Below are 22059 nucleotides of genomic sequence, written 5' to 3' on the forward strand. Positions count from 1 at the left end.
AATGCACAGCCAGTCGGTCATGCAATGCATGCCCTGCATACACAGACAGCATGCCACTTCACATTTACGCACACTGTCTAGAAGCAGCTTATAGGACAATCAAAGAAGTCATTAACATCTAATGTCTTTGCCCTGGTAAAAAAAAAAAGAATACGCTAAAGAGACTGGCCAAGCTGAAAGAAACTGGTTATCCCAAGCTGTCTGCTGATCATGGGGTTAGAGCAGTGGAAATTCCACAGTAGAAAAGGAGAACAAATAAGAGGTATTATAAGCTTAGAAGAAGTGGTGTTATAAGGGATCCCCTGTATACACTAGGGTTGCATTCTTGTAAAGGGCGATGGATACCGAAATGACGAATACTGGGAAATTTTTCCCCATAAGAAATAATGGAATAAGGGGGCGGATGTGTTCACATCTTCACGACACTCGCCTATGACAATGCTCTTTTTGCCTAAACAGTGTATCTTTTTACAATGACAGATTATACAGTACACATTGTACACATAAAAGATTGAATAAAATAATGTAGAACCCTCCTAACATCATTCAAACACATAGAACATTTTAATATAGTCAATACAGTACAGTAAAACAGTAAAAAGCAGTGTCAATTACACTACACTTAGGTAGGGGTGGCAGCTGGGTTTTCTTGGGCTGGCTTTTCCGTGGCTGGCTTTTTGGTTGCAGAAGTCTTTAAAAAGGATTTTATTGATGTCTGCGCTCCTGCATGAATCTTTGAATAAGAGAGCTCCCTGTAACAAGCCACTGCATCATTGAGAGGGATAGCTCAGTGGTTTGAGCACTGGCCTGCTAAACGCAGGGTTGTGAGTTCAATCCTTGAGGGGGCCATTTAGGGATTTGGGGCAAAAATTGGGGATTGGTCCTGCTTTGAGCAGGGGGTTGGACTAGATGACCTCTTGAGGTCCCTTCCAATCCTGATATTCTATGAGAGGCCTGGAGACTTTGGCAGACCATTCACAAAAAGGATCACCACTCTGTATGATTTCCGTCATCTCATCCAGCGATCCAAAGAAATAGGAGAGATTCTTTGTTTTCAGACTCCTAGCTTCCTGCCCTATGTCATAATCATCATCGTCCTTGCTTTCTTCAGATATCCGTTGTTGGTCAAGCTCAATCAGTTCCATCATTTGTCAGTTGGTCAGGGTGAGACTCCAACAACTCCTGTACATCTCCTCCTCCACCTCCTCAAAGCTGACATCTTTCACCAACTTGACAATTTCTTGCTCGAGAACAGGAATGGCATCAAATCCCACGAAGCTGTGGACAGCATCCAGCCATGCACGGCACCAAACACCATTCATACATTGAGAAGTGACCTCTTCCCACGATGCATCATTGTTTTCCACGCCATTCAAAATGTTGCAGGATTTCCAAAAGTCCTTTGTACTGGACTTTCCTTCACCTGCCATCTCCTTAATCAGCATGGAGAACATCTTCCGTAGGTAATAAGCCTTGAACAGAGCTGGCAGATGCAAGTACAGGGGAACGTGTTCCAATACATGTCGGTCCCAATCCATGCAAACGACAGATATGCAGATCAGGACCAACATAAATCAAACACATTCCCCTATTGATGAGCAATGGATATCCTAAAAAACGAATAAGAGGGAGATGTATACCAGGGACCCCCCGTAGAAGCTTCCATTAAAAAGATATGTACTCTGAGCTACCAGACCTGAACTAGCTAGAGAAAGCATTTGTTACAGGGACAGAGAGCAAACCTGAAGGCCGAGCAAGAATGGATATTAGACAGGGTGTCTGCACCCTAGCTGTGAGCCTGAGAGGCCAGAACAAGTGCTTGGACACTGCTCGGATCCGGAGGGTAGAAGCATACAGGTTCCAGTGTTTGGATCTGAACCCATCAGCCTGGTGAGTGTCCAGCAGAGGGAGCTTGATCTGGTCGGTGATGGTTACCCATCTAGAAGTATGTAAGGAAGGGAAGATGACCTCTGGCTTCTCAATCAATCAAATGCTTCAGTGGGACAGAAGGGAGAGACAACATTTAAATGAGAACAGCTAAGGGAGGACAGAATAAGTACCGTACAAGTATGCTGAGGGTGAGGACTTGCAGCTTTTGCCTGCCCTATGGTGGGAGGCTGTTGAGGAAACAGAAGGCTGCCTCCTTCTAATGTTGTCACCTTGATGTGAGACAGGCACAGGTAACTTCATCATGTTGTCCGTTGGTTCTCTGGCTACCCCTTTTCTCAGCATATTGTTTAGGCTGTTGAATAGGAGTAACACAAACCCCTTGCATTTGGCACATGGACTTCCCAAGCTGCTGAAAGAAAGTCAGATGGCGGGTGTGTGTGTGTGTGAAACAAAGTACCAAGATGTCCTCCCATTTCATCTCTGGCACTGCCAAACAAGAGAGTTGGCAGAGGCCTCAGAAAAGGGTACATATATTAGTGGGGAAAGAATGGACCAAAATCCTAGGAGGGGAATATATAATGAACTTTCTCTCCAACTCTGTAGAGAAGATGGACTGAAGTGCAGCAGCTAGTGCACTGACTATTGAGAGAAAAATGGTCTGGCTTTTTCCTATCACATGCAAAACTTGCATTTAAATAAATGGCCTCAACTTGGTTTACTTACTACAACAGTCATTCGCCCTGCTTAGGCATTATACTCCAGTGCACCAAAGTTCAGCACAAATGGGAATAAAGGAGCTGAAAAGGTGGACAAAGAAGAGAAAGGCAGTAGTCAGCATGATCTTTCATGGGGCAACCACAGAGTATTTAATAATGTCTCCATGGCTTGATTGGCTGGCTGACGTCACACTGGGTGGGAGGCCTAAGCTTAGATTTAACCTTGAGTTTCTTAATTCTTAGGCTGGTGGAGATTTGAAGTCTTGTACGAGGGAGGGTGCAGGATTTTCATTTTTGTATAGCATCTTACTGCAAATAGTTCAACTGCGTTATAGATTCAGAAAATGCCAGCCCTCTTGGCATCAGGACTACAGCTGTGATGGCATATGGAAGGCAGGACATGGCTATGAAGCTCCACAGCAACCCAAGATCAAAGGAGTGGATGAAAACCTAAAGACAATCCCACTACCATAATATTCTGAATTCCTGTCACATAGAGAAGGAACCCACCTCTGGATAACCCCTGGGATCAGTTTGACAAACTTCAGGCTAATGCAAATTTAAACTATTATCCTTTTAATACTGAGTTTATTTTGGCAAGATTGACAAACTCTTCATCGGAAAGCGAGTTAGAGTCGCTTTGGAGTGGCTCTGTTCCTTTCCTTCGGAAGTGCCAAAGGGTAGCGCTGGGCAGTTACAGGCAGCTGAAGGTTCCAAAGGTTTCTGTTCTGCCACCCTCTGTTTCCATGGGATCTTTAGGAGCGACAGGAAAATGCAGGCTGTGGTGTCTTCAGTACTGCATGTGGAAGACACACAGCTTTATCTTCCAATCTTTGTTGACCTTGCAAGTGCAGGTGAGCAGCTTGTCCATCCTCTAATAGAGACTGAGTCTGGGTGTGGCCTACTTGAAGTGGGAGGTTAAGTTTAAAGAGTTGAGAAAGCAACCAGAAGAACTGGGCATAGATTAAATCAGCACCCTCAATAGATGGGGAATGCTCACCCTTTGGCAGGCAGCTAGCCAAGCAAGTTGCCAAGGTAGTGTCTATTGATGAGTGCTTTTCATCATCGCGGCACTGCAAGAATGTGGAGGCCTGTATTCGGGGTGTGGGCATCATGAGTGAGTCCCATAGGCTGCCTCTTCACTGAGGTTCTGAAATTCTCCCACCATGGCTCCGCTACTGCTAACAACTACTGGGGAAACGTGAGTGTAGGTTTTTGTCACTATGCTGTTTATCCTTGCTCAGAGCGTGGCCCATCTGTTTTTGAGGCAGCGGGTGTTGAGTGAGGTTTTGGAGCAGATGTCTTGAAGTTGATATTGAACTTTGTTAGTTAGCAATGAGCTATTTGTATGTATCGACATAATCACTGTTTTAAAATGTTGTACGTGTACTTAATAACACCTACGCTATTTTAAAAAAAATTGTTTAATTTCTGAACAATTATATTTAGAATATATTGTTATGCAAAGCTGTCTTATACATTAAAATATAAAAGCATTTTCAGAATTTTTACACAAAAAAGCTTAGATTTGCATACACTCTGTGTGCAAAATTATGTGTAACCATCACAGATGCACATTTAACTGCACTGATTGTGTGTGTAAAAGGCCAAGTTACCTGGCTGGTTGTGCATGAAATCATAGTAATTGTGTGTACAACTGTAAATATCAAAGCTATCAGTTTAATCTAGGATGCCATTTTTGCTGTTCTTTTACTTTCCCTTCCTTTTTGGATTGCAATTTCAGAAGGTAGTAATGTTTCAAATAGCAGCATGCAGCTCTTTGACAGACTCTGGTATGCAGGAAACTAAGTGGACAGCTTTGGACTCACCTCCAGGTCTGTCTTTCTGACTGCATTATCCTTCTCTTGTGGGTTTCTGGGTCCCGCCCCTCTAGTTCTCAACAGATATCCCTACCTTTAAACTTAAAAGATTTTCATGGCTATATCTTATGAGCTTTCTGTGTAGCCAATAATGAACAGAATATTTCCCCTTTGTATATGTAGGCAGTTATATGTAAATGTATATATTTTGCCTCAGAGATCCCACAGAGCCCAGTGCATGGTCATTTGTTAGCGTGAATCTCTTCCTAAAACAGAGGAAAGCTTAGGCTCCTGTTTTGTTGTTGTTGTTTTTTGTACTGTTAAAAGCAAGCCCATGCGGAAAAGTCATTTGTCCAAAATGGGCCCAGAGGATGGATTTGCTACTGATGTAAAGAACATAGAATCATAGAATATCAGGGTTGGAAGGGACCTCAGGAGGTCATTTAGTCCAACCCGCTGCTCAAAAGCAGGACCAATCCCCAATTAAATCATCCCAGCCAGGGCTTTGTCAAGCCTAACCTTAAAAACTTCTAAGGAAGGAGATTCCACCACCTCCCTAGGCAAAGCATTCCAGTGTTTCACCACCCTCCTAGTGAAAAAGTTTTTCCTAATATCCAACCTAAACCTCCCCCACTGCAACTTAAGACCATTACTCCTTGTCCTGTCCTCTTCTACCATTGAAAATAGTCTAGAACCATCCTCTCTGGAACCACCTTTCAGGTAGTTGAAAGCAGCTACCTTGGTTGGGGCAGCAGGCCCTAATGGTCACAGTCCATGTGTCACGCCCCAAGTATCAGGGCAGGGTGGCCCAACGGCCAGAGTAGTAGGGGGACCTGGGCCCATCCTCTCCACCAGGTCCCGTCCCAGGGCTCACCTTGTGGCGGGGTTCCCCCTCGTGCTTAGCTCGGTGGGGCTCCGCCCGCAACATGCCGAGCATCAGTGCAGCTTTAACGCTGCTTGTCTCTAAAGTTCCCCTGGGTCACTTCCTACCCTCAACGTCATGTTCTCCACTCCAGGGGAGGCGGGGTCCTCCGGTCTGTCCCCTCTTGTTGAGACCTCTGTCTGGGATGCCGGGCGTATCCCGGCTTGGCTGGCCCCTGGATCCTGGAGCGTTGGCTGTCCCTCCTCAGGAGCTGGTGGTGTGCCACCTCCTCCTCCAATGGTCAGCCCAGACCAAGCAGCTTTGCAGGCTTTTATACCTAGTCTCCAGTTGGAGCATGCCCAGCAGGGCTTCCGGGGCGGGGCTTCGTCTGTCAAGAAGGAAGGGTTAACCCCTGCAGTACCAGTGCGGGGCCACTCTGCCTCATCACAGGCAGTAACCGTGGAAAAGGGGTAGTTCAGACTCAGCTTCTCAAGGTAGGAGTGCTTTTGAGTGACAGCCCAGTCCCACGCTCATAACAAAAGATTTAGGGCTTGTCTTTACTGTGGAGTTGACTCAGGTTGTAACTTGAGTGTTGCTCCTCACTTGAGTCCTGTCAACATACAGAAATTCTTAACTCAAGTGTGGTGATGCTTTTGACTTGAGTTGCCTGACCCAAGAGGGGGTACAGGCTAACGCTCGAGTGAGCACAACCCGCTGGCTGCTAATTCAACTATTCCGGACTGTGGACACAGGCAAGTTCCACTTGAATGCCATTGGTCCTCCACTGCCTTCCGTGAGCCCAGAAAAGGCAGACAAGTTTAGGTAGACAAGTTTTCCCACACTTCACTGGGAAAGAATTTATAGAGCAGCTCATCTTACTGCAGCACAAAGAACCATGGGATGTGCCCCCAACCCCAAGTCTCAGTGTCTCACACGAGTAAGTGCAGCACACCAGTGTGGACACAGGGGATCAAGTGTTATTTCATAGTAGGGCTGCGCTAACCTGAGCTATCATAATGTGAGAGAAATAACCTGGGTGAAGATGATGCACAGTTAACATGTACTGAAGACATGCCCTTAATGTGCTTGTGGAGGGATTTAAACCCACAGGGCCTTATCTAGCTTTTACACTGGTGTAAATCAGGAGTAACTCCATTTAAGTCAATGGAGTTGTGAAGTGATTAGCAATGATGGTATTTAAGTGACTACAGTTGGACTTTATGGTTAATTGAGATATTCTATTTTAAAGAGGTTTATACCACGCTCATCACTGTGGTATCTGAGAGAAATAATTTCTTATACTACAATTGTTTTATTCTGTCTCATTAAGGAGACACAATTAGTCAACATTGTCTTTGAAATCAGAAAGTCTTTTTTAAAAAAAAATTATAATGAAAGCTTAGCTTTTGGAGAACCCACTGGAAGACCCAAATTCCTCCTCAGAATTCATAAGATTTTTCTGTATGTGGAGATTTCTCCTAGATACTCTGGTTAAGTAGGTGATAGGGATGAAAATAATAACAGTGCATCCTCAAGTTACAGCTTGTCACTGAAGTTGATATCCTGGAAAGTTACAATAAGAAAGAATCAATGGTGCATGGAACCTTTTACTTTATTTCATTTTTGACTGTAGACCCAGTATTGAAATGGGCACCTGTACATGCTGGTCAAATTCTGTAGCTGAGCATTTAAAATGGGCAGTCACACGACATGTGATTTGACTGGCCAAAGTCAGGGTGGTTAAGGCATCAATGTTTGAAAATCTAACTCCCTCATTTGCTCACTATTCAGCTTCCTGCCCCTTTCAGTTACACAGGCACAGAAAACGTCAACGGAGTTTGAAAGCTGAAGGATAGAGATTTGCATATAAACTTCCTTTTGAGTTGTGTTTCAGAAATCTCTCAACCATTGCATTTTACAACTTTGTGCATACGAAGAGTGTGTTAGCAAAGAGTTTTGCAATATAACTAAGTGTTCCATATCCAACTGCTGCACTAATTCAATTTTAATGCTCTATTTAACTTTGGGTTATACAAATCAGATGTGTAGTTTGGACTAAATTTAGATCCAACTGAATGCCTAGATCTATTCACGGGTGATTATCTGAACCAAACCACACCAGTCCTCCATGTCTTTTGTGGTTTGCCTACCAGCACTTGTAACCAAGTCTGTACTGTGCCATATATATGTGAATTTCAGTCTGTATCTCCATTTTAATTCTTCAGAATGTTTTAGGAAGTTTTTCAGAAGGATAGGCTTCATTCTGATGGCTCAAACTAACATTTATTTGTGCCAGCCCGTCATTGAGTATCTCTGAATATGTGCCCTGATATATTCTTTGTCTCCCCATCTGCTTTAACTTCATCTGCAACATAACCTTACTATCACTTTGTTTCATGAAGACATTAGCCATGCTCCATAAGATCTCTCATAGATTCATTGTGCATATGGCTTATTTTGAAAATATGGAGTCTTCAGACACTGAACAATGTATGTAAAATTAGGCTAGGTTGTTCCTTGAACAGTATTAGTTATCCAACATGTTGACTTTATCAGCGCATGTTAACTGGTCACAAAGATTCAAAATTGTATTTGAGACTATTGCAGGGTAACAAATGGTGATCCAGGGTCAACCTGTTTTGTTTTTGTTTTAATGGGAAGCAGCCTAATTAATAGACTTGACTTCTACACAGGAAGTGAGAGGCTAATCTGGGAAGCTGCATGCACCCATTGCCCTGAAGTAAACAGACAGACATCTGATTTCCAAACCATTCTCATATGAATAGATCAGTGTTCCTAGAAGCAGAAAATTACACAGGTAGAGATCAATTCCCTGGAGATTGGTTCTTATAACTAGAAATTGCTTTTTCATCATATGTTTTTTAAATGCAGGGATACAGGTATACTACAATTGGTCTAAAGCAACTATAATAAGAAAGACTTTTTGTATTCATCCCCTCTTAAACAAAAACACGGTACAAAGCCATTCATTTCTTCGGCTGTTCGCGTCAACAAATGCTCTTTAATCACAACCCTAATTTTATTGCAACAAATACCAGAGTCTATTAGATCAGGGGTTCTCAAACTTTTTCTTTCTGAGCTCCCCCACTCCCGCCAACATGCTATAAAAATTCCACGGCCCGTCTGTGTGACAATTGTTTTTCCACGTATAAAAGCCAGGTCCAGTGTTAGGGGGGTAGCAAGCAGGGAAACTGCCCGGAGCCCCACACCAGAGGCAGCCCTGCAAAGCTAAGTTGCTCAGGCTTCGGCTTCAGCCCCAAGCAGTTGGGCTTCGGCTTCCTGCGCTGGGCCCCAGCAAGTCTGATGCCGTACCTTCTTGGTGGACCCCCTGAAACCTGCTCGCGGCCCCCTGGTTGAGAACCATTGTACTAGAGCAGGCCAGCATTGTCAAATACTAGCGATCAACAATTTGAGCATTTTCCAGATGTACATGCTTATTTCTAATGTTTCTTACTCTATTTCTAAGTCAGATCCCTCTGTTTTTCAGTTTAAACACACTTAAATGGATTGAATGTGACCAAATTAGACATTCTTTAGGAAAAGCAACATTTAGGTTTCATATGGTTTTTAAAAATCCTGTCTCTTGGACTTCTACTTATATTAAGAGTTAATTAGATAAATGATTGCTCCCATCTTAGTTTAAGAAAGAAAATATTGTAGTCCATAGTGTGATTTCTTGTCCTTTTAAAATAATCATACCATTTATATTTTTTCCTCTATGGGTGCAGAAAAAAAGCATTGACACGAACTTTCGTAGGTTTTAAGGCCAGAAGGTACTATTTATGATAATCTATTCTGACCACCTGCATCACACAGGCTATAAACTCTAATTGAGCTAGATCACTTCTTAATGAAAGACATCCCATTTTGTTTAAAGACTTCAAGTGATGGACAATCCACTACATTCCTAGGTCTGTTTTTTCCAATGGTTCATTCTCTTTACAGTTAAAAATTTGCACCTTATTTCTAATCTGAATGTGTCTAGTTTCAGCTGCAAGCCATTGGATCTTGTTATGTCTTTGCTAGATTACAGGTCCCTCTGCTATCAGAAATCTTCCCATGTAAGTACTTACAGATTGTGATCAAGTAATTTCTTTAGTCTTTGACTGTAAGACTTGTGTCCCAAATCTCAGGTCATTTTTGTAGTTGTTTTCTGAACACTTGTTAATTTTAAAACATTATTTTTAAAGTGTGGACACAAGAACTAGACACAGTATTCCAGTAAAGGTGCCACTAATGTTCTATACAATTACAATACAATTCAATATTCTCTTGTTTATCATCCAAAAATCACATTAGCTCTCTTAGCCACTACATTGTGTTGGGGACTTACATTTAGCTGGTTATGCGCCATGAACCCTAAAGTTCCTTTTAGAGTCACTACTTTCCAATACAAAATGGTTGCACCAAATTTTTTTAAAACCTGCAAAACACGGCAACAAAAACTCCCGGACACTCAAATATATCAGATTAAAATCTTCTGCCTAGCTCTGTGTATAATCACTTTCTCCTGGATAAAATGTCAGACCTCAAGTGACTCGTCTACAGAGGACATAGCCCTAATCATACTGTAGCTAGCAGAGACTTCACCTTTACTCAAATTGTAGAGGTCTGGTCTTCGGATTAATTGCTATTTTTGAGCCCCAGTGCTGAAGGGGTGAGAGTTAGCTGGCAGTTTGTGTCCTGTTTGTGATCATGGATTTATACACTAGATGTGTGCACATACCATAAGAGCTCCGTTCTGGGCCCTCCAAAAAATCTGAGAAGTTGCTAAACCACTTTCTGTACACTAGCCAGTATTTGGTCCCCAACAGCAGTGCTAATTCTAGTTTTCAGTTCAATTTTACATCCCCAGATTATTGGGAAAAGATGTGTTTTTGCACTTTGTTTCCTTTTGTGAGATTTTTTAAAATCACATTATTATAAATCAACAGTAGATAATTAGATGTGTGTGATGAATTTGTGATAAAGTTGACCGCATGTTAACAACTGGTCCTATGATTTTTTTGTATATTCTCAGTGTTCTCTTTTAACAGTACGTGGGGTTTGTCCATTTGAACTAAAATCACTAAACACTACACATTCTTGGTGGCCCACCAACATTGCTTTTCAGATTGGGGACTTTGCATTGCTATTCAATTGCGTCTTTCTATGTCTGTGAAGAAGGCCTGGAATCAAGACTTGGGAGTGAATGGAGAACTCTTTGGGATCAGCAAGGCCATCTATTGTAGAAGCAATGTGTTTTGTCTCTTGCTCAGATGCCATACCCAATCTTATTCAATCATGTCCTGACAGATGCCAGAATTACATCATCAGCCATAGGCTGCTTACACCTTTAACCAGAGAAGTAAGTTGTAGACCAATGGCAATAAGAGACAAGGTGATAGGAGGCTATTGAGGGAATAAGGGCATGGCTAATGGACAAATGGCACTGTCTGGAAAGGCTACTGCAGTGGAAAAACATGGAAGCTAAATGCTGAAGTACAATGCTCTCTTCTGCAGCTGTGGGCCAAATGTAAGGTGCTACACTTAAGGAAGAAAAACCAAATGCACAAATACAGAATAGGGGGAAACTGGCTTGGCAGCAGCATTACTGAGAAGAATCTGGGAGGAGTTGTGAATCACAACCTCAACAGGAGTCAGCAATGAGGTGCTGTTTCAGAAAAAGCAGATGCAATTTTAGGTTGCATTAACAGAGGCATAGCATGCAAGTCATAGGAGGTGATAGAACCGCTCTACTTGGCACTGGTTAGGCCTCAGCTGGAGTACTATGTCCAGTTTTGGTCACCAATGTATAGAAAGGATGTAGAGAAACTGGAAAGGATCCAGAGGCAAGAGACAAAGATGATCAAGAGGATGGAATGCAAACCATATGAGCAAAGGCTTAAAGAACTGGATATCTTTAGTTTGGAAAAGAGGAGATTAAGGGGGGATATGAGAGAGGACTTCAGATACTTGAAAGGCTGCCATAAAAAAGATAGAAATAAGTTGTTCTCTTTTGCCACAGAGGGCAGGACAAGAGGCAATGGGTTCAAACTACAGCATAGCGGATTTAGATCAAATCTCAGGAAACACTTCCTAATTGTTAAAACAGTAGGAAAATGGAACAGACTGCCTAGGGAGGTTGTAGAAGCTTCTTCACTGGAGGTTATTAAAAAGAGGCTGGATAGCCGTTTATCTTGGATGGTTTAGACACAACAAATCCCGCATCTTGGCAGGGGGTTAGACTAAATGACCCTTGCGGTCCCTTCTGACCATACGATTCTATGAAATATTTGGATTGGTGTAAATTGGTGCAGCTCTATTGAAGTCACCAACTGAGCATTTGAACCTGAGTTCCTAAACGCTTCCGATATGCATTTCTGTTGTGGGTTAATATTGTCTTTCCTTTGACAGACACTCAATTTAACATGCTACCAAAATGCTTTGTAAATTCAAACAATTCAAGGAAGCATGTCTATGAGAATCACTGACAGCGTCATTTGGTTTTATTTGTATCATTGGCATTTTGTGTGTGGGATTTTCTTTTTTTTTTATGAATAAAAACATTCCATCAGGCAGTAGATTGAAAATTTTCCATCGCCCAATGTATAAGCAAGCAGGTAAACAAATAAACAAACAAAGCCCGCAATGTTATAGAGAACAAACAAAACAAAATAAAATAAAACAAGTTAAACATTAGTACTTGGCTTTTTATGTATAATGCATCGACCTCAAAAATCCGAGTCATTCTGTCCATATACACAAGTGATAGTAGTAACAAAGTGCATGAAGCAAATTGCTAAATTTTAACTAAGATATTAAAATAAAAAGTACTTTAAAACAATACTTTTAATACAGTTTCTTGCCATGATTCCATCATGCATCAACACAAATCAAATCCTGAGGCAACCTGTGCCTTTGACAGTCTTTCTGTATTACTATGTAAATAAATGGAAACGATGACCAAAACCTGCAAGAAGGTGACAAGCGTTGAGACAAGTCCATCTATATTCAGAGTTGTATTAAAAAAAACCCTCAAAGTGCACTGCTGGTACATGTCACTGGGGCCTATTTGGGACTGGTACCTTACAGGAGACAGAACCAAGGTCCAAAGACGTCAGTTTCCATTGACTTCACTGGATTTTGATTCAGGCACCAGGGGAATAAAAGGTGATGGATGTTCTGCTACTAGCATCACTATGACGATCATGACAATTGGAAAGTTGTACCCTATTTTTGGGATACGTAAGTAAACATCTTTTGTATATTTAGGAGGTGCACGCTCTTAAATTATCTGATGAAAGAAAGTGTAGAGTACTGGTACTTAGTGTTTTGGTACCAGTACCAGACTGGTCCATTAATTAGCATTCAGGTCTATTTCTAGTTACAGAAAAGGCATATAACAAACAGAGTAAGTATTTGGTTATTAATATTTTATACAGTTCAGCAACCCAACCAATCGGATTTTACATTGCCGACTTTAACAATCTTCAAGCTAGTGTCTTCCAGTTTTAGATAATACCAGTCCTTGAAAAAGTAGCTGTACCCTGTGAAGAGAGGAAAAAAAGAAGGATATATATTACGGAAAACACAATTCTTGATAATAGTTTTTGTTTGTTTCTTTATTATTTCAGCTAAACCTATAGGAATAGAAGAAATTTTTCTAAGGATATTTAGAAGAAATTGTGTCTTGTTTTTAACAGGGTTTTTAAAATTACATTTGTATTAATAACTTATATATATATATATATATATGAAATCCAGAGTGGCTATCAAGAGAGGCCTTATTTTGAAGGAAGCCAATTTTGTGAGCCTATGTTTTATGCACACAAATATTTGCTGGCACAATTAATGTCATTTTAAAATTTAGCCACGTGGTATGAAGGTGCGAACAGGTAGGCACCTCCGTGACATCTCACAAACATTTGTGCCTGTGAAGTTGTCAGTGCAAAAATGGCAGGCCACTTCTGAAAACCATGAACTAGGTCCTTAGCTGCAGCTGAGATACATTCAAAGATGGAAGAAGCAAAGGCGGCTCCAAGCTACCTGTATATATTCCCCCAGTCCTGGAGCTTACCATGGTCTGATTCAGACCCTGGGAGAATTAGAGCAGTGCTGGAACATACTCTAACTGGCCACCCATGATTCCAAGGAGCCATGTGGGGAAATCTCCTGGGCACAAGGAGTTCCTGGTCACGCCCTTTCCTCTTGGAACACTTCTTATATCAGAGGCCATGCGGCATGATCTTATGCTGACCCTATCCTGGACTAGAAGGAGAATCCACAGGAAGGCAGCTAATCTGGTTTTCAGGCTTCACAACCACCAGAATAGTGCAAAGCCGAGAAAGTGGACCCAAACATCCAGTCCAAGCCTTAAGGATTATGTCGTACACATTTATAGTGCGTGTGTGTGACTGATTCTTTTTTTACATTCCTCCACATATAGAACAGGTTTGTAACCTCCTGGAGCATAGTGACAGAAAAAAAACTAAGGCCTTCAAGCTACCCATGGACAAGACATGGCTTATAAAACATAAAGCCAAAAAGAAGACCCAGTATACAAATTATATTGACAATGAGGTTAATGTTGGGTAAGTCCCCAACAGTTCATAATTTGGATTCAATTCAAAAGTTCAGGTGTTTAGACAAAATCTAACATTGCACCGACTTTCTCATGAGAAGTCTCTTTCCCCATGAGGTTTTTGGCATTCTGGTTCTGGTCAAGTATTCTGGAAGAAGACCCTTTCCTGAGGTATATTATTACTTCCACTTCCAGTCCACAATGGAAACCAAGTGGAGAAAACTCCTCCAAAGTAGAGATATGTTCCAGTTGACAAAATTTGGCTCTGGGCCTAAGTTTGGATTCTGACTCCCCTCAGGATTCCATATTCCACAATATGGTTCAAACCCATCTCTACTCCAACCAGTTCTCTAATGGGCTGTTTTAAATATGGTTTTGGAATGGGGAGGAACTTGTTATCTAATTTGGTTTGCCCATTTCTAAAAAGGGAAAATGAGAACTAAAAATCAAAGAATTCCTTTGCTACTAAATCCCTATTTCTAAGAGACTTCCTTTCCAAGGGACCAGTGTCAGGGGAGCTTAAATACTTTCAATATCAATGGTAGCAGACTTTTTAAATACATGTACTGCATGAAAGTGGTGCTGATCTGAAAGGATGATTGTTTTTTACAGGAACCAGAAACGTTCAGGAAATGTAATAATTCCTAAAGCTTTTGATAATTCCTAAAGAATAAATTGAGAGCAATGGGATATTTAACTGAAAAACTTATTTCAACTGGCAGCATGCCAAGCAGAATGACGGAGTGGCTGCATGTTCATTAACCACTAGAATTGAATGTCTCCAGGAAGTCTAGAAGTAGACAAGGGCAATACACTCTTGAAAGGAAGCTCTATAATGACTTATGACAGACTGCCGCTCACCACTTCCACTATGATCCAGCACCGCATCTAGGTTATCTGGAACTCCATTCCAAGCATCAGCAATTAATTTAGGGAACCCAGGGTCCATTTTCTTCTTTACTTCATTGTACCTGCAGAAGATAAAGCCCCATAATCACATGGCTTTATTTAATTGTAGCGTCTGACACTACCTTTCAGGAAGTCACCAGTAACTGTGGCTGTACAAAACATTCACATGTGAAATTCAGTAACTCTGTTTTCACACTGTTTCAGTTTCACTAAACTGGTCCAATTTTGTGAAAATCCTGTGAATTTTTTCAGCTTTTCTGTTTGAAAAGGCAATCAGTTCTGAACTGAACATGGACCTCGCTTTCACTCACAGATCGTCTTTTCTGAGCAATGACATCGAGTTCCCAAAATTCATATTTTAAACTTCAAAACGTAATTCCGATGAAGGAGCTCTGCAACCAGCAACTTTTCAAAATGGCACAGTTTGATGTATAATGGCCACTCAAAGCGACATTTCTGAGCCATAAAAATTACCCAGCATGAAATTATAAATAGTTTTGCATGAAATTTCACCCCAAATCTTCACTGTTTTCACACAGCCCTACCAGTGATGATAAAAAGGTTACAAGAGCTAAACTTCCTTATATGTGTTACTACCAGTAATACTTTAGCTTGGAAAAACAGAGAATTTAAACCATCCCAATTACTTTCATTCATTATACTTTTGGGGCCAAATCCTCAGCTAGTATAAATCAGTTTAGCTCCACTGAACTCATATCTACTTTCCAACATTCTTTTGAAGTGACTGGAGCTTTGCCGATTTCTACCAGTTGAGGATCTCATGCTTTGTTCACTTTGGGCACTTCGCTCTAGACTAGCCTGTGCACAGGGAGAGGAAAGATGTAAGAAGCCGTTCCCCCATTTTCATAGCCCACATACAGTTAATCCACAAGTGACTGTCCCTATGCACATAGGAGCACAGGGACAAATCCCATTCTGTGACCCTCGGGATGAAGGATATCTAGGGTGACCAGATAGCAACTATGAAAAAACGGGACAGGGGGTGGGGGGTAATAGGCACCTATGTAAGAAAAAGTCCTAAAAAACAGGTCTGTCCCTTTAAAAACGGGACATCTGGTCACCCTAAGGATATCCCCAAGGGGTCAGGGAGGCTATAGCCTGGCTCGCCACCTCACATGGACCTAGTAACTGAGACTGATTCCCAGAAGGAGGAGAGAGGAGAGTATGCAGGATTTACCAAGGGACAGTAGCAATGGATGTACCTATGCCCCCAGTACAGGATTGCATCAGTGAGCCTCATTTTAAACTGTGATAGTGGACTGATCTCTTTATGGTCATCCTCACTTCCTACACACAAATTGTCTACAGAAGTGTTTATATTCCTGTTCTATATAGAGCCTGATTCTCCTCTCCCTTACTAGTTTTACACACCTAAACTCCTCTCGATTTTGACTGTTACCCCTGGTTTATACTGATGTAACTTAGATCAAAATTAAGCCCATATATTCAGAGAGAGATTTAAAATCATGACTATTTTTTCGATTACTAGTTAAGCAAAACCTACTTTGGGGGGGGGGGGGGGGGGGGCTAAACCATCCTGGGATGAAGTTTTAAAAGTTTAGACACCAGCCCAGTAAACCTCCCTGGCTTAAAACCATCCTGTTCTGAAGACACTGAAAGGGAGGCAGTGGGCTTCCTTCTTATACCTCAGTTTAAAGCTTGTGATAATGGCATGAAAAGGACTTTGCCAAGTCCTATTTTCATTCTGTCTGGCAGAGTACTTGTATAAAATAAAGCAGCTGCATATTTACGGTTATAATGTCTGTGTTAAACACAGTTGCCTTTTACCAAATGTTTTTTGATTGCTTGCTATCTTCTTTATACAGATATAAATCAGTTAAGCTGTTTAGTTGCTTAACAATAAATTATACATTCTACAGTGACTGCAATTGATAAGGAAGGGGCTTTGATTGAAATAGTGTCTGAGATCAGAATGATAAATTTCTTGGAGACCCAAATGTACAGTTAATCAAAACAGCGAGTGCTCAGGAGCAAACTAGCGGCTTTGCTAACTCACGGTCTGTAATTTGAAGTATTACAAGTAGCTATATTGTAAATACTTGAAAACATGAAACATGATCAGCTGCATAGTTAATATTTTCAAAGTGAGTGATAAGCAATCTTTTGCTTTTTAAGATCAATGCCTGTATTTTCAGATAATGGGGAAAAGAAGAGTGCTATTCTCAAAGGTAATTAATCATACTTGTCTTTCAAATGGCAACCTTTCTAAAAGGATAGTTTATGTACTTATAGGAATTCATAGCTACTAGGATATAAAAAAGACACTTCATCTACTCTGTTCACAACATGAAATTATTGTTCATATAAAAAGGATTCACACACCCTAAATATACCTTCGATGTGTGATATAGCTTACATTTCACTGAAAGAATACTTGAAACTTTTGGAATATATTACATCTGTAGTAGGAGTTTCCTGATTTTTCCGTCTTTCTATATTATCAATTAATGACTGGCTCTTATTTCTACCTGGAATGTAAAGTGTGTGTTCTCAAAACCAAACCTTGCCCTAATTCCATGTGCGAGAAAGGTCTGTCTGGAGATTAAAGCAGGAGCCAGGATGTCAGGACCTCTGGATTCTGCTCCCAGCTCTACTCCTTTCTTGATGTGTATTCCTTAGGTAAGTCACCGCAGTTCAGTGAAGCACTCAGACCGGTAACTAATTTTAAGAACCTATTTTTGTGCCCAAACCTGCTGACAGTTATACTCCTGCAACTCCACTAAATCAAATAAAATGGGTCCAGTTTTCTTCAGATACAACGTAAGATATTTGATACTATTTTAATCACACTCATAGACCCACGGTTAAAAACGTTTCCTTCTAGCATGGGACTCAGTTAGACTTTCTAGTCAGGGATGGGTGTGAAGGAGCTGTCCTTTCCTTGTAGCACAAAGTTAGCCAAAACTTCCTGCTGTGCAACTCTTTGAGTATTACTTTGATTATTTGGGAAGGAAGAATAATTTTCAGGAAATCTGGTTTCAGTCCCCAGGTTTGCCACAGACTTTCTATGTGACTTTAGTCAAGTCTCTCTGTGCTTCAATTGCCTTTCTGTAAAATGGGGATAATCCTTAATTTCTCCCAGCCTTTGTCTGTCTTGTTTATTTAAAATATAAGCTCTTTGGTGCAGGAACTGTCATTTACTATATGTAACTACTATGCCTAGCATAAAAGGATCCCATCTTTGTTAGAACCTCTAGGCACCATCATAATATGTGATAAATAACAAAAATAATAATATGACATTTGAATTCTGCATTTGGTTACTTATGTTTCATAACATTATTTTAACTCCCTGACAGGCATTTCCAACATGACTCTTAGGGTACATTAATATACACGCTAGTATTTCTGGGTATCTGTGGACATCCTTACAAAAGGTGCTTGCCTCGCTGTGCATAGAAAACATATGAAAAGGATTGCAGATGCTGTCAAAATAAATTTCAAACTAAGATTTGACAAACGATTAACAGATATATTTTGGCAGGATGTGCCCAGCTCCCCTCAGCACCAGCTGGATAAGTAAAGCAAATATGTTAGCCCTTTGTTATTTCTGTTGTGACAAGAAAAGCAGTTATCCCAAAGTTTGCTAGCCTTATATCATCCCTTGTTTCCCCATTTTTATGTCCAATGTCCTTCAGGAATAGTGGTTTAAGGGGAGATTTTTCAAAGGCACAGATGGCAGTTAGATGCTTAACTGCCAGTGACTTTTACCTAGCTGCTGTATGTGCCTCTGAAAATCTCAGAGATTTATTCCAGGCCTTGTCACCTGACCACCTTGTTTCTCTGCTGCCAAGGGATATAATCTTTTTAGGCTCTTGTCTGGCAAAACATTTTGCAGCAAACACCTGAGCCTAAATGAGAACAAGGATCCACCGCAACAGCTGTGAGCTTAGTTAAGGGCTCACCACCTTAACTGTAATGTGTCTCACCTCCAAAACTTGTCTCCTGCAAAAATGTATGTCTTCTTGTTTTTGCTCCAGTTAAAAGCTGCATTGACGTTTTGTACCTCAGGAGGTAAACCCAGACTGGTGAGTTTCTTTGGATATCCTCTCTCCAGAGTACTGGCTGAATAAACCCAGTACTCATTTCCTAAGTGGGAAAAACACTTAGTTACATGGTAGTTAACTCTGTTACAAAGTGGATTAACCAAAAAAGCTATTTCTGTTTTGTGACACTTTATAAGATCTTTTATCATCCTGCTTATATTACTAGTAAATGGTGTGTTCCAGTAGGCAGAGAACTGGACTGAGGCTCAGGAATTATGGTTCTGTTCCTGGTTCTGGCATTGACCTGATGCTTGGCTTTGGACATATAGCTTCTCCTCTCTGTTTCCCCTCCTGCTTGTCATCTGGCTTGTCTATTTAGATTGTAAGCTTTCGGGGACAGGGAGTGCCTCTGACTATGAGCATGCATAGGCTTTGCTGTCAGTTGGGTTTACTGTAATACAAATAATTAACAATGATAATCTGGTTGGATGATGAAGTCTTAAAGCAGGGTAGTCTGAAGGCCAAATGCAGCCCATATCCCACACGTACCCTCTCCATGTATCTGTGGTTTGTTTAGTTCAGAAATTTCTATTCATCCATCGAGTTAGATACAAGAATATCATATATTAAGTGGTCGTCTATATCTCCATTTTAAAAGGCCCTGATTCTGTGGTCCTTGATTCAGGAAAACTTTCTAATATGACCCAAAATACATACAAATCAAAGGGCCAAATTCTGCAACCTTTACATTGATTGGTACCTTACTCAGTGAATATTCCCATTGACGCCAGTGAGATTACCCGCCGGTGACCATGGAAGCTTTCACCATGAGAGAATATTTCTATTGGCCATAATTATATTACAATAATTATGAATGTCAGAAAGCTTTCCATTGACTTCACTGGGAGTTGGATCCGGAAGTAAGTTATATAACATGAGAAAGGTGTAAGGTGCAACACTGAAGTTCCTAGCAAACTCATAGATTCACAGATTCCAGGGCCACAAGGGATCATTGTGATAATCTCGTCTGACCTCCTGTACAACACAGGCCATAGAACTAACTCAAAATAATTCCTAGAGCCGAGCTTTTCGAACAACATCCAATCTTGATTTTAAAATGGTCAGTGATGGAGAATCCACCTTGCCCAGCTTAGATTGTTCCAATGGTTACTTATTCTCACCATTGAAAATTTACTCCTGATTTCCAGTCTGAATGTGTCTAGCTTGAACTTGGATCGGGTTTTACCTTTCTTTTCTAGACTAGAGCCCATTATTAAATATTTGTTCCTCTTGTAGGTACTCATAGACTCTGCTCTACTTCAGATTCCCCTGTATAGGCATCTCAGAATTGCATTAGCTATCTTGGCCACAGAGGACAGTAGGAGCTCAAAGTTGAGTTGATTATCCACTACAACCCCCAAATCTTTTTATAGTCACAGCTTCCCAGGATAATCTTCTCCATCCTGTAAGTTACCAGCGTGGCCTTTCAGGAGCAAAATGTGGATGCTCCTGTACAAAGGATTTTAGGGTACTTGGGCTACAGGCAGTTTCCTACTGATCTTTTAGTGTTTGCTAGTCTTTCCTGTTTAGAATTCTTCTAAAGCAATTGCATTTCCCTGGAAAATGTAAAATCCAAAAGCAAAACAAAACAAAAAAACCAAACAAGCAAACAAAAAAACCCCCCACACCAAACCAAACAAAATAAATCTCCGAAGTCCCCAACAGCTAACAATAATATTTACTGGAGATGGCATATCAAAGCATTTTGACTGTGCTGAGTTTTTATTTTTTATCATGTAGCTTAATCCAATAGCCAATAAAACGTGGAATAAATTACCAATACTTTCCCCTCCTGTGCAGAAAATGTACAGCAGCATCAACCATGTGTTTTTTCCATGGTTGGAGATGTTTAGTCATGTTGCAATGGATTCTGGAGGTTAGTTTTTGCTGGCTCAGTTTTCCAAACATTGAAAACAACCTCCCAGCTGCACTAGTTTGGCTAGGCTAGCTGGAGCATATATATGACTCCAACCATGTTAAAATGGATAGTATACTGATTTGTATCTATTATTATCCTCTCCCATCAAGCTAGCTAGCATGCCCGCATGCATCCTCTCTGCCTCTCTGAGTAATCCAGGTTCTGCATGTTGCTGAGCTTTTCTTTCAAGATGCTAACAGCCTTTCAGCTCCCAGGGGGTTAATGGCAGTGGAGGGTGCTCAGCAACTTGCAGGTTCTGGACCTTTAGTCCTAGGAAAGGAATGGCTGAAATCTGACATTCATAACAGATCTGATATGGCCTCAGAGGTACATGTCCCTGATCCAGCTTAGCATTTAAAAGATCGAATTTGAATGCAGCGCTTATACAAGCTATGTTTACAACTTGAAACCAATACCTGAAAAAAACACTGTCTTCTCTTCCTGAGGGGCCTCATAGACAGCATCGATTTTTTCTGGCACCTCTGGCCAGAATGTAGCAACAAGCAAGGGACCTGTGGGTTTATTTCGGGGGTTTACAGTCCTCCACATGAATCTGAACAGAACAGAAAATGGCACAGGCTTTACAATGAATTGATTCATCAGCACATCTGTTTCTCATCATATCTGGCAAAGACCTATGTGCAAGCACACGCACATGCTCTCACATGGTCTAGCAACAGCAGCACAAACTTATAACTGCTTGGCTATACATTCAAAACGGTGCCTGAGAGGTTAAATGAATCCTCCTGCCGCATGCTAATGGAATGGCTGCATAATCTGCCGCACGCCGGAACCCCACTGAAATGGAGTAGATTGATGGCCAAAGGGCTCACGTGGCTTCTTGCGCCAGAGTAAAATGTATTCTGTGCTTCACTTGTACAAATAGAACCATTTACAAGGCAGTGACATGATTACAGTTATCCTGCTGTTGTGTATGGAGCAGATGGACAAGCATTTGACAAATGCAGACATTTGCATTCCATGAATTGCTCTTGCCATTATTATTGTAGTGACGAAAAGTTCAAATCGAAGAACTATCTATCAAGCAGCTGGGAAGGGAGCTTGGCTGTAAGAGAAACCTTAAACATTAAAAATGTTCATTAGAGAAATGCTTATTTTGTGTACAAGCGGTATCCTCAATTTGAGTTATGATTTTAAAACCTGTAATCGTCTTTCAGTGGCAGGGCATTCTGTAGAAGGCACTAGATAGTAACAAAGGCACTACTGTTTTCCTCCCCTGCTGAAGGAACAGCCTTTTCCCCGTCAACAGAA

At 41.0% G+C, this 22059-nt stretch overlaps 1 protein-coding gene across 1 annotated transcript in view; it reads right to left on the bottom strand.

Moving 5' to 3' along the window:
- Positions 1 to 12122: 12122 nt before the first annotated feature.
- The window catches only part of MMP2 (matrix metallopeptidase 2), a 50407-nt gene continuing 40470 nt past the window's right edge, over positions 12123 to 22059 (bottom strand). The window contains exons 10-13 of the mRNA XM_073307587.2: positions 21204 to 21340; positions 18753 to 18912; positions 14734 to 14843; positions 12123 to 12838 (exon numbers count right to left, since the gene is read on the bottom strand). Coding sequence (XP_073163688.1) covers positions 12735 to 12838; positions 14734 to 14843; positions 18753 to 18912; positions 21204 to 21340 — 511 coding nt within the window. The 3' untranslated portion in view covers positions 12123 to 12734. The remainder of the gene's footprint in view (positions 12839 to 14733; positions 14844 to 18752; positions 18913 to 21203; positions 21341 to 22059) is intronic.

The sequence above is a fragment of the Lepidochelys kempii genome, chromosome 12, assembly GCF_965140285.1.
Source record: "Lepidochelys kempii isolate rLepKem1 chromosome 12, rLepKem1.hap1, whole genome shotgun sequence".
NCBI classification, from domain to species: Eukaryota; Metazoa; Chordata; order Testudines; family Cheloniidae; genus Lepidochelys; species Lepidochelys kempii.